The sequence below is a fragment of the Bos grunniens genome, chromosome 7, assembly GCF_055505025.1.
Source record: "Bos grunniens cultivar Pamir isolate PY7600 chromosome 7, Bosgru_T2T1.0, whole genome shotgun sequence".
NCBI lineage: Eukaryota > Metazoa > Chordata > Mammalia > Artiodactyla > Bovidae > Bos > Bos grunniens.
Genome location: NC_141171.1, coordinates 1,033,810 through 1,046,498, shown reverse-complemented (window position 1 = coordinate 1,046,498; position 12,689 = coordinate 1,033,810). Strand labels below are relative to the sequence as shown.

Genomic DNA, 12,689 nt, shown 5'->3' with positions numbered 1-12,689 from the left:
TTGCTCATCAAATTGCCTCTGGGTGAGGAGCTTATGGTTTAATATGGTCTTTACACATCTTGCAGTTCCTGTCGTTGTTTTCAGGGGGTATAAGTTACTTTAAAAAATTATTTTGAATGAAAATATTTCCCTTATGAATATTTATACCCAGTAAGTATTTAAGAACCAAATGGAACTCTGGGATTATGTCTCTCCCCTTTGCTGGATGAGGTGCAATTTTTAGACATACGTCATATCCTCGGAGTACAGCCAGGTGGAAGGAGAGGAGCTGCAGTGGAATCACACTCAGGATGCCCTGCAGGCAGTCTACGGTGTGGGGCAGCTCGATCGTTTTATATGCAAACTTGGAGCTTTCAGTGTCGTCCTTGGAGCACAGTATAATCGGGCGACCCTAAGACAGAAAAATGTGATCACAAGATGCAGGTTATCTCTGAAAGGAGCAATCCGTCACACACAGCAGAGTTTCTAAGATCAACATATTGCAATAACAATATTGTGATCTTTTGTCTTTGCTGGAGTTATGAGTCAGGTGATATATCTGATTTGTGTAAAGGTCAAAGAATTTGGAGGCTTTTGTCAAAAAGGTTCCTATGCTTCCGTGGTTGTGGTGGTGGGGCAGTCTCCTGCTGCATTAATTCAGCACCCGTATATTGAGTGGCTTCAGTGTGCCTTGCAAAGAGCAGCAGTTCTTACCCCTTACTCTAGGGGCTCATAGTCAAGTGGTAGGAAAACAAAAATGTCAATAAGCAAACCAATAAATAGCAGTGAATTTCAGATAAATGTCACCAAGGCAGTAAAACCCCGTAACAAGACTGGGAGACAGTGGGAAGGTTCGAGAAGTTCTCTGAAAAGGAGGCATTTGTATTGAGACCTGAATGATGAGAGGCCAACTGCTTGAAGAAAGGTGGGAAGACTGTTTGGGGCAGAGGAAACAGCCTGTGTTTTCCAAAGTCTAGCAGATTACTGCAACTGGGGATGGGGGGCGTTTTCAGTAATGGAAACTCCTGAATTTGGATCCAGTTGGTCAGAAATGTGGGTGGGCTGGGAAGCTGAAAGACTGCAGTTGGTGGCTGACGTGAGGGTGGTCTTGTGGAGGACAGAGCCCTTCACCTGTGAAATCTAACTCTGGGTGGCCAATATCAGAACTGCCCCCAGGGATCTCCAACAGACCTCCTTTGGTCTCATGTCTCGGATCCAGGAACCCCCAGGTCATCTGGATCACTGGGCCTCATCTAGGAGTTTCTGTGGGCATGGCTGCAGGCTGGCCAGTCCCTTTCTGAATGTGCACCATGCACGAGGGACCCCTGAAGTATGTGCTCACACCTGCTCACCAGCAGGAATGAACACTCATTGCTGGTGCTGGCCAACAGTGGGTGAGGTGGGCATGAGTGTAAGAGAACAGGAGAGAAGTGACCCAGCCTGCCGGAGGGCCCTCACCTGGCGGGCTGTGACCTGCTGCAGGGCGTTCTGGCATTTGGCAAAGCAAGGATCCTTCATGATGACCATGATGACAGGCATCTGCTTATCAATCAGCGCCAGGGGGCCGTGCTTCAACTCTCCAGCCAGGATGCCTTCTGAGTGCATGTAGGTTATCTCTTTAATTTTCTGGGGAAACATGAGGCGGAATCAGTGTCATGCTGCTAATGGGAGCAGATCATCCAGTGGGGAGAAAGGGAAGCCAGGGGAAGGATGATCCAGGGAGCAGAGAGCTGAGGCCCACAAGGCAGATGGACATACTGGAGTGGTCAGTGGTACTGAGGGTAGCCAGTGAGGCCAGGCCCAGGGAAGAGGGTTACCTGCTGCCTAGCGCATGCACAAAGCCCAGCACACAGCTTGTGTCCTCAGTCGAGCTCTGGGGCACAGCCACCCTGCCCCCACCACGATGGGCAAGTCAGTATCAGTCTAGCTTGTCCCCTTCCCTTTTGAGCCAGCCCCATGGTTTCCCTAACAGTCATAGTTTGTAATGATGGCATTGTATTCTACACCTTCATTTAATTATCTGATTAACCGATCCCTCAATTCTAGACGATTAATAACTTCTAAAGTGTTGCTCCAACTTAACTATCAAGCAAAATGACACACACTGGGGTGTTAATGGAGTTTTCCCCCTATGTTTAGAGAGATCCTTTTTTTTTTCAGTTACTATTAAACCCACGTCATTGAACTAGTGAGAGTGTCGAAGAAAACATTGCTCAACTCCCCTAGAACTACTTGGGTCAGGGAAACATTGTCAGAAGTGCGGCTCCGCTCTGGATGCTGCAGACGGCGGAAGTACTGTACCCAAGATACCACAGAGGGGCCACGGACTTGTGCCAGCAGCAGTGTAAAAGCTTCTTTCTTTCCTCCAGGACTAACTTGGAGACACAGTTGAATATGCATCTTTCACCAGCACACTCAGGAGCTGCAGCTGAGCACCCCACAATAGACAGCAGAGGCATGGCTGTGGGGTACCAAGAGGGTGCCCCACCCGAGCATTAAGTCTATTGCTCCTGAGAAGCTATGTACTTGGCGCCTCACAGGTGCCAGAATCTGCACTGGAAGGATGTGGGAGCTGAAGCTTCCTGCAATCTGGCAACTCAGGGCTAGCACCGCACCCCAACACCCTGCCTCCTATAATACTCTGTTTCCCACTGGTGGCATCATTCTTCCAAATGGGGGTGGTGGGGGGTATAGGCAGTTGCTCCCACAGGGAGAGGAGGGGAGTCTAGCTGAGTTATAGATGCTGCCACACTTCTGACACTGTCTCCAATTTACCTTGCTTGATCATCTGATCCGTAAACAGCAAGTGGATAGTGAGTAAGGCAAGCTCTAGGCTCGGGTCTCTGTACATCTCCTTCCGCCCTCTTAGTAGCCCTGTGGTCCTGGTATCTTGCCCCTACTCCATCAGCTTTCTTTCAAGCCACATCTTTATTGCTGCAGTGGGCAAAACAGCCAGTCATTGATATAAAAAAACGCAGGGCTTTCTATGCTATCTCCTGCAGGATCTCACCTCACTTCAGCAGATTGAGGAGTAACAGGGGAAACTGTGTAGAGACTTTACCCTGCAGTTCTGGTGTGCCCAAATCCTCCCACACAGACTTCTTGTGGTAATAGAAAAAAGCAAATTTTTTTTTTTTAAACTGAGTTTGAATTTTATGTTGATCACTTCTACTATGTAATCTTGAGCAAGGTGAATTTTTTGGAGGCTGAATTTCCTCCTGGGTCAAATGTGAACAATAACTGCCAGTCTCTCAGAAGATGCTCATGAGGTATGAATGGGCTATCCCAGATAGCGCCTGGTGCAGGCGAACACCCCAGGGCTCTCGGGCACCCAGCCCCTCTCTGCAGGAGACTAGGAGCCTGCATCTCCATGTCAGCAGGGCTGGAACACTGGGTCAGAGAGCGATGCCCTCCCCAGCCCAACGCCCTGTCCTCCTTCCTGTGGGTTTCCTGGGGTGTCTCCCGCGCCTGCCCTCACTCAGGGGCCAGTGGAGGAGGGGGTTGGGCAGAGGGTGCTCACCAGGGCTCCTTCCAGGCATGTGGCATAGTTGTAGCCTCGCCCCATGACCAGAAGTGACCTTTGTGTGTACAGCTCCAGGGCCAGGTCGTGGATCTTCTCATCCAGGGACAGCACCTCCTTGATCAGCTCTAAGTCAGGCACACAGCAGAGGGGGAGAGCCAGTCACACCAATTATAAAGCAAGATTCACAAAGAAAAGTCATGGTGTATAAGACAAGGCTTCCGAACTCACATCGGTTACACGCTTGTCTCCCTTGCATTAAAAAAAAAAATTAAATGCAGATTATGGGAAACAGCTTGTGTTATTGGCTAGGATTTTATTGTGATGGTGGTTCATATTTGTGCTCATATTTTCCTGAGCACAGAAGGTAAGCAGGGAAGTGTTATTTCTCGCTCCATTTTACAGGCAAGACAACAGAGGATGTTGTCTAAACCTCCAGCTGGCCAGCCAGAGCTGACACTCCAGATTAATACCCCTCATCTGGCCATGTGCTGTGTCTGGAAAAAGCCTGTGTGAGATGGACCAGCACTTCTCAAACTCTTTGGTCTCAGGATTCCTTTATAATCTTAAAATTTATTGTGAATTTCTAAGAGCCTTTATTTTTGTGGGTTTTATCTATCAATATTTACCAGATTAGAAACTGAGAAAATTAGTTACTCATTTATAAGTAACGATTTAAGCATGAAATTAAAACAAACAAACAAACAGTGAGCAGAGTGGCACTGTTTTACATTTCTGTAAATCCTTAATGCCTGACTTTTTCATAGAAGATAGATTCTCTTATCTGTTTCCTCACTCAATCCATTGCAATATGTTTTTTGGTTTAAGAAAATCTGGCCTCACAGATTTGTAGTTGGAGAACGAGTATTTAAATAACTTTTTCAAATAATTGTGAATGTCTTTGATATTACAACAAACTTAAGAAGTGACAATCTCTTAAAAGGGAGATCATATTAATAAAAATTTCCTACTTTGTCAACTTAAAATGTATTAGTCTATTGTGTACTTACTTAAATGGATCTTTTACATGTGCATAATTTTGCAACACTGCATTGGCCATTTGCAAAATATTGGTTCACTGGGTTATTCAAATCTTCCAAAAATGGACACATGCATTACAAAATATTTTTTTTTTTAATAAGACTTGTTAAAATCACTGTGGGCTTATCAGAGATGTTTTTGAGTATTGGGAGGTCATCACACTCGAGCTGACACCTACAAGTTTTCCAGATCCTGTTTTGGTTGAAAGCTCAAAGGTTATCATCGGCAATGGATACTATCATCAGCTTTTCTCGAAGTTTGGGGCTAACTCGGTTCACTTTTGAGAAAATGTCTGCCAAGTACCAACTCAGCTTGCTACTCAGTCAACCACAGGGTGCTTTCCTCTGGAACCACCATCAGACTTCAGGGTGCAGCAGAAGCACTTGCTACATACCTCCTATTTGTCACATAGAATACTAAAAAGTGTTACAATTTAGTAAGATTAATGCATTTTGCCACATAATCAGAGACACCCCTAAGTGAAGCTGTTGCATTTTGGTCATGAGAACGTTGTGCTGCCTCGGCCCTGAAGACTCTGCTAAGAGTACCAGTGGCGACCACCAGGGCCACTGCAGGTGTCCACACAGTGAGGAGGCAAAGCGTCCTCTTATCATAAAAACCTCATTACTACAAAAATAGTTTCCACTGAAAGGGTCTTCTATGCCCCCAGGATCTTCGGGTCACATCTTGATAACTGCCCACTTACCAGAAGAGAGTCCTGTTCTTGCAGGATTATTACCTGGCTTAAAGTTAAAACACTTTTCTTGGTAATAAAGAAAATTTTAATAAAAATTTAATAAAAGAAAATTTTTTATTTCTTGTTAATAAAAGAAAACTTTTAGCATGTTGTCTTGGTCAGATTCAGACCCTGAGGCCTTGCATGGTTACCCAGTGGTTTTCCCTCACTGCCTTCTCTTTGCCCTTGGTTCCAGAAGAAACTCTAGTAAGACTGGGAATGGCTCCACCCAGAAGAGCCTTGGGGCCATTCACTCCTTGTGTGTTTCCTGAGCAACTACTGATTGTCTGCCCTGGCTGGACACCTGGAAACCAGCAGTGACTCTGACAGATAGGGTTGGTGCTCGCTAAGTTGACACGGCTGGGGAAGACAGGTCAATACACAGAAGAACAGGCAATTTCAAATCATGGCATGTGATATAAAGAAAAGAAATGGGCTCCTGTTTTATAGAGAGCTAAGCAGGGGATTGGGCTTCCTTGGTGGCTCAGTGGTAAAGATTCTGCCTGCAATGCAGGAGACCTGGTTCAATCCCTGGGTTGAGAAAATCCCCTGGAGGAGGGCATGGCAACCCACTCCAGTACTCTTGCCTGAAAAATTCCATGCACCAAGGAGCCTGGTAAGATACAATACATGGGGTTGCACAGAGTTGGACATGACTGATTGACTAAGCAGCAGCAGCAGCAAGCAGGGATTAAGGCCCCTATTAGGGTTGCCAAGGAGGGTCTCAGGAGGTGATTTTTGAGCTAAGACTTGGGTGACAGGAGCTGTTTGTCATATGAAGAGCTGGAGGAAGAGGGTTTTGGTAGAAGAAAGAGCCAGGACAAATGTCTTCTGGTAAAAAGCGCTCAGCATTGCTTCAGACCAGAAGGTTGGTGAGGGAGGCCCCGGAGAGGAAAGGAGCTGGAAAGGGTCAGAGGCACAGGGTCCCAGCGTGCAGGGCTCCGCAGCCTGAGGACAAGTGTGGACTGGAATCTTGGCCCAGTGGGGGGCTGCTACAGGAGTTTAGCAGTAAGGAGAAGTTTTGAGGAGAAAGGAATGATTAACAGTATCATTTATGCAGAGAGTCAGGCAAAGGAGCAGCCAGGAACAGTCTACAGGATTTGACAATGTGCAGGTGAGCTCTGGAACATACCGGGTAGAGATTTCAGGCCATGGATGATCTCTCGCCTTCTGTTTTGCAGTGAAATGCGGTCTTCAGACATCATCAAACCAAACATCACCAAGGAGATGAACTGACTGGTGTAAGCCTGAGGACAGAACAGTGGTGCTGGCAGAACTCGGGCAATGTGCATGTGGTGACCACTCAAGATGAGACAGATCCCGGGGCTCCCCTCCAGGACCACCCACCCAGTGGAGGCCCTCCTGTGGGTGCCCACGTGGCTCCTACCTTGGTGCTGGCCACACCGATCTCCGGCCCTGCGTTGATGTGGACGCCGCAGTCCGTCTCGCGGGAGATGGAGCTGCCCACGGTGTTGGTGACGCCCACGGTCAGAGCTCGGCGGTCCTTGCAGTAGCGCAGTGCCAGGAGGGTGTCTGCAGTCTCCCCTGCCACACAGGTCCTTCTTTTCAGTTCACAGCTATGTGGCTCTGCCAGACTTAACCTCCACCCCTGACTCATTTACTTCTGGCTCTCAGGCAGAAATTGGTGCCCAGACACAGTTTGTGTGTGCTTAGAATGGAAAATGTGTGCTCAATAATTTTTTCTAGTTGATTCTCTCTCTTTTTTAATGTAAGATGTTCTTTATTTAAGGGTTGTTAACGCCAGAGACACAATTAGCACTTAGATCTTGAAAAAAGGAGAATTCTTTAGTCTTAAAAGTAAATAGGAAATAAAACATTCGTGGGGATTTGGATTCAAAGTTTGAAATTAATTTATCACTTTTCATTTTACTGTTTAGTGTGAAGTGCATGTTCTAGGGATGTTAAAACCTTTCTCACGAAAATTGGTAAATTATTCAACTGGATGGGGCCTCCACATGGGGACCGCAACCACAGAGGCAGATGGGAGTCACTTGATCACTTGGGTGTTTAGTAATGCAGTTAATGTGGTTTACTGTGATCATTTCTGTAATTAGAAGATGAAAGCTGATTCGTAAGTGGAACTAACTTGGAAGGAATTTATTAAAAGTTTGTGTGTGATTGAATGTTAAACAGAACATTTAAATTCCATAATTGAGGTTTTCATGAAAAATATGTGAGACATGTTTTTCTAAAAATGGCTTAAGACTCTCTTGTCCCTGGTCTTCTCTAATTTTTCTTGAATTGTAAGACAGAGTGGTTTATACTTACTCTTCTGTTATCTCACTTCCCATTTCCTATTTAACCCACTCTGTCTAGCCTTGTGCCCTGGTGGATTCTCAGATTCAAGATTTCGCTACTATTTATGTGACAAGTAGTTTCTCATCCACTGTCTCACTGAATTCTCATGACAACTCCTCCCCAATGGGAGGCATCACCTCCATTTCCCTTTTAGGATGAGGTGTTCAGAGACGGAGGAAATCAACGCTTCTCTTGATCAAGGCCAATTAGCTGTGGGTGATGGAGTAGGCCTGGCTTGGGCCTGGCTCCCAGTATTCTTTTTTGGACTCTAAACGACCTCATTCAGAATGGGCTGAAATTTAATATTTAAAAAGCAAGAATGCTCCTAAATAGTGCTTCTCAAACAGATCTTGTTTTAAAGGAAAACATTTCTTGTAGCCTCCGAGTGTGGACTCAAATTATTTTTATTGAAAAAAAAAAATTTAAATAGGTTCATGAATAAACTGGCAAGAAGTCCCTGTTGGTAAGTCCTAAAGAACTCAAGTGAAATTAGACATGATGCAGAACATAAAATCAAACATTCAGTGTCCACACAGCCACCACTCTTGGCTCTGCTGCCCTGACTTTGTTTCAGTGCTGGCTGGAACTGCGGCCCACTGCTCCTCTCCTGTTTCCACTCAGACTTGCATCTAGCACAACGGGCCACATGGCCCTTTCTCAGCACCAGTGGGGGCCAGGGCTGGGAGCTGGGGACAGATCTATATTCATCAGTGTCCCCATTTTTGATAGTTTAAAAAATTTTAATGTAAAGAGCTAAACAAAATGAAACTTTAACCCCCTTCTATGAAGTCACTCATAAGGTAAAACTGCATTATTTCCACATTAAATGCACCTCCATTCTTTGGTTAGTGGCTCCCACCAATTCACGAAACATTTTTAGGCTCTGACAGAATTATAAACCCAAAGGTAAGTGGCAACTGAAGTTAGAGGGCAGCACCTGGGAACGAGGTGGTCAGCTAGATAGTGGGTATGTCAGCATTAGTTTTTCTTAGCTTGTCATTGAAATGGAAATACTATTAAAAATTCAAACTGAAAACAGCATAAAAAGATACGAGGGCATTCTGTTAATGCTGCAGTTGTGATAATGACACTGGTGCTATATTTTTTCTTTTATCATTTATAGATACGTTTTGAAATATTTATGGATAAAATAACATGTTTGATATTGACTTTTAAATAACCTAATGAAAGGGAGAGGTTAAAGTGGCTTTGATAATACAAAATGGGTGAGGTATTTCATAACATAACTGCTTAGCCTAGGCGCTTCCTCATGTGTCTTTCTTCTATAAAGGTTTGGAATTCTGCATAGTTAAGTGTTATAAGAATTTTCCCAGAGCTCATGCATATGAGTTCCAAGCACATGGCTGTGCATCACCTCTCTGACCCCCTGTCCTGCCTTGAGCTGGAGCAAACGCTCCAGAATGTTAGAAAGGCACCCAGACAGGGTTTCCTGAGCTGGGAGAGGGTAGTCTGGACTCTCTACATGTGAACAGTGTCTATGCCTCCTACTGCTGGATTGCTGGTGCCCAAACAGTTCTTAAAGGTACGATCAACCAGTAGCATGATGAAACTTTCCTCTAATTTAAACCCAGCACACATTTATGAGTACCTCAGTGAGGAGGCTCTTAAGTCCTGGACTTGGAATGTCAGGAGAAGGAAAAACTTCGCTGCATGGCCCTCCTCATAAAATGGGACAGCAGTTGATGGCTCTGAGGGTTAAATGACCCTGTGCCTCAGAGCATGTGGCACACAATCTGTGTGCAGAGAATGTCGCTGGATGGAGGAGGCGAGGAGCTGTGTGGTGCCTCACTGAGAGGACAGAGCCCTGAGGTGAGCTACTGAAAACCACAACCCTTACCTGACTGGCTTATGAAAAAGCAAACGTCATCCCTGAACACAGGTGTGTTCCTGTCCAGAAAATCACTAGCAAGTTCAACCATCACGGGGAGCTCGGTCAGTTCCTCCAAAACTTGCCGCGTCTAAAGCCAACAAAAAAGGAAACTAAAGTCAGTTACGGACACTACAGGGACAAAGACAGCTGAGCTTCTAAGACACCACTGCGTACAGGTGGGCAGGGAAATTCAGGCATTCACACGCCAAACTGCAGGAGAAAGGGCTCCACGCCAGTTCTCATACTGGCTCATGGCAACGAATTTGGAAGCCCAGACACAGGACAGGATCTAAGACTCATCTTGCCCTAGCCGACACTGCCTCCCAGGCACTGTCGAGGGTCCAGCCTGTCGCACTTACGGCCACAGCGGCGTGGTAGCTGGTCCCACAGCCAATCACAATGAGCCGTCGGCATCGTCTGATCTCCTTCAAGTGGTCTTTCAAGCCACCCAGGAGCACTGCAGGACACACGCAGGGCATTAATGCTGACACAACACAGGGACCATGCATAGGCCTAGGGCTCGGATGAGGGATTACCTGTGTTGGTCTCAAAATTCACTCGACCTCTCATGGTATTGAAAACGGATTCTGGCTGTTCAAATATCTCCTTTTGCATAAATGCACTGAAGTTACCTGGTCAAACAAACATCAACAAGATGAGTCAATTTTAATTTTGTTACACTACCACTGCTTAGCTTTTAATCAAGAAGAAAAGTTGTTATGCAGTCACAGGGACACGTATATAGGCCACTACAGATTACGAAGGGTATCTCCAGGTATTGTCCCATCTGAGACTCATGGTGATGAGTCAGGTCAGGCATGATTACTGTCTTCAGTGTGCATATCATACCCTGCAGCTTGAGGGAGGGAGGGATGTAAGCAACAGATGCGTGGCTGGCCTTCCTGGGCCATGCTCCTCTTAGCAAGGCCACAAGAAAGTACGATGCTTTACTTCCTACTACCCCCCTACTTAGGAAAGTGCACATGAAGCAAGTCTAAGGAAATAGACCACTTTTCAAAACCAAATACACTCCTAACTTCTGTATTGAAACAAAAAAGAAAAACACCTTTTGAAAAAGACCATTTTTCCAGGGCTCTGATCTGAATGAAACCAGATACTATCCCAGACCTCCTGACAGGTGTTATGCCTGATGCCTGTCAACAGGTGTGCAGACGGGCTGGGAGTGCCCTCTGTGACAAACAGATGCATGATGTCCAGCATTGCAGCGTCTCTGAATGCTGCCCTCCACAGAGGACTTGTAGAAAGAGTGACATGAAGCAAACAGAGCAAGTGAGGATAGGTAGGGGCCGCTGCAGATACAGATCAGGGAAGGGCTCTCTGAGGGAGTGACGTTTCAGGGGAAATGATTAAAAGAAGCTGGTCCTGTGAGAAGCTGAGTGAGTACCCCCTGCAGGTAAGTAAGCATTCAACTTGTCTGAGCAACGGTGAGGAGGGCGGGATGGGCAGACAGAGGCATAGTGAGAAAGGGTTGCATGAGGTGGTGCCCGGCTGGGTGTGGGTGGTTGTGGGCTGTTGCTGGGAGGGTTTTATTCAAGGAGCAGTGGGAAGCCATCGGAGGGCTTTATGCAGCAGGATAAGAGGGTATGATTCACGCTCTTAAAAGTTTACCCCGGTGGCCCTGTGGAGAAGAGTGTGCAGGAAGACCAGTGTGGGTGCAGGAAGACGGGCTCCCCTGGCAAGGAGAGAGTAGTCCACAGTCTCCTGTTACTGCAGGCCTGTAGGAATGTGTCCTAGAGAGTTCTAAAGGGAGGTAGTTGATGGACTGGGGTCAGATCAAGCAGGAAGACCTGGTACCTGGACACAGTCAGAAGTTCCCTTTGGAGTAGCCAGGCCAGGCACCCCACAATCCTGAGCTGCATGAACCACAGACCACCTGCAGCCCCACCCCAGTGCTTAGGGCAGGCAGGAAGGCTGTGGTGCCCACCCTGGATAGGGAAGAGAGTCTCCCTCACAGAGTACATGCCCCTGAGGTTGCTGCACAGGGACTCTCAAAAGACACTTGCCTTTCATGATTTGCTGCAATTCCATCTGCAAGGTCTGGATGGCTCGAGATGGGTCATCACTAGCCAAACGCTTGACCCGGTGAATAGAGAGTTTCCCATCAGCCACTGCGGCAATGTCATCATCCTCAAGGAAGATGACCCGGTTGGTGTGCTCTATGATAGCACTGGAGCAAGGAAAAAATGGGTATCAGAGACAGGGCCCACCCTTGACACTTACTCACTGCGTCTCAACTGTGGGTCCGTATCAGTAGCACTGAATTGCACTTTACGATATGCCATATTTACACTAATTCATACCTCCCGCCCCTTAAGCCAGACCCAGACATCAAATCATCTGTAAACCTTTTGGCTTATAGCTCTAAAAGATAAGAATTATTTTGTAATCCTACTCAAATACCATTATCACGTCTAAGAGTAATAGTTATTCCTCCATATCATCAAATATCCAGTATGTTCAAATTTCCCCAATAATCTCATAGATGTCCTTTTATAATTGTTTTCTTCAAACCAGGATCCAAACAACGTCAACTTTGGAGAATGTTCAAGAACTAACACATTATTCTGAATCATAAAGGGAAAGTATGAACATTTATCTTGCCTTTCCAAATGATCTATCTTTCAGAATAACCACATTTTAAGAAGGCAAGTTTCTCTTTATAGGGGGGAAACACAGCTAATAAAGAAGGACTGACAGAATTATAATAATCAACCTATGAACTTATAATTGTTAATAGCCCTAATCAAGGTCTATCAGTGGCTACTGACACAAAGAGATGAAAATCTGAGAGCTGCTTTATAATGGATGAAAGAGGCCGGTGATGCGGATTTTAACAAGACTACAAAAAGACAATGAAACTTAGTGCCTTCTGATGGAAGTACACACTACCTATTCAATAGTCTTGCCAAAAAAAAAAAAATCAAACCTGATGATCAAGCTTCTAGATACCTGTAAACTCCTGTTTGCAGGAAATACAGAAGAACATGGAGGAGGCACACAACAAAATCCATTTAGAGGGAAACTCATTCGGACAGATGACTTCTCTTATACACACATACACATGCATGCAAGCAAAGGGGGGGAACTTAAAGGTAACTATAAGATCTATCCATTAATGAAATGTGCAGTCACTGTGTTTATTTTTAAACTAACTTTCTCTGTGTGGAAAGTAATATAAGATC

At 45.7% G+C, this 12,689-nt stretch overlaps 1 protein-coding gene across 1 annotated transcript in view; it reads right to left on the bottom strand.

Moving 5' to 3' along the window:
• The window catches only part of GFPT2 (glutamine--fructose-6-phosphate transaminase 2), a 46,219-nt gene that overhangs the window by 2,136 nt on the left and 31,394 nt on the right, over positions 1-12,689 (bottom strand). Inside the window, exons 10-18 of the mRNA XM_086407838.1 lie at positions 11,511-11,674; positions 10,023-10,118; positions 9,846-9,943; positions 9,454-9,574; positions 6,664-6,821; positions 6,409-6,523; positions 3,500-3,627; positions 1,438-1,605; positions 230-391 (exon numbers count right to left, since the gene is read on the bottom strand). Of these exons, the coding sequence (XP_086263964.1) occupies positions 230-391; positions 1,438-1,605; positions 3,500-3,627; positions 6,409-6,523; positions 6,664-6,821; positions 9,454-9,574; positions 9,846-9,943; positions 10,023-10,118; positions 11,511-11,674 (1,210 nt within the window). The remainder of the gene's footprint in view (positions 1-229; positions 392-1,437; positions 1,606-3,499; positions 3,628-6,408; positions 6,524-6,663; positions 6,822-9,453; positions 9,575-9,845; positions 9,944-10,022; positions 10,119-11,510; positions 11,675-12,689) is intronic.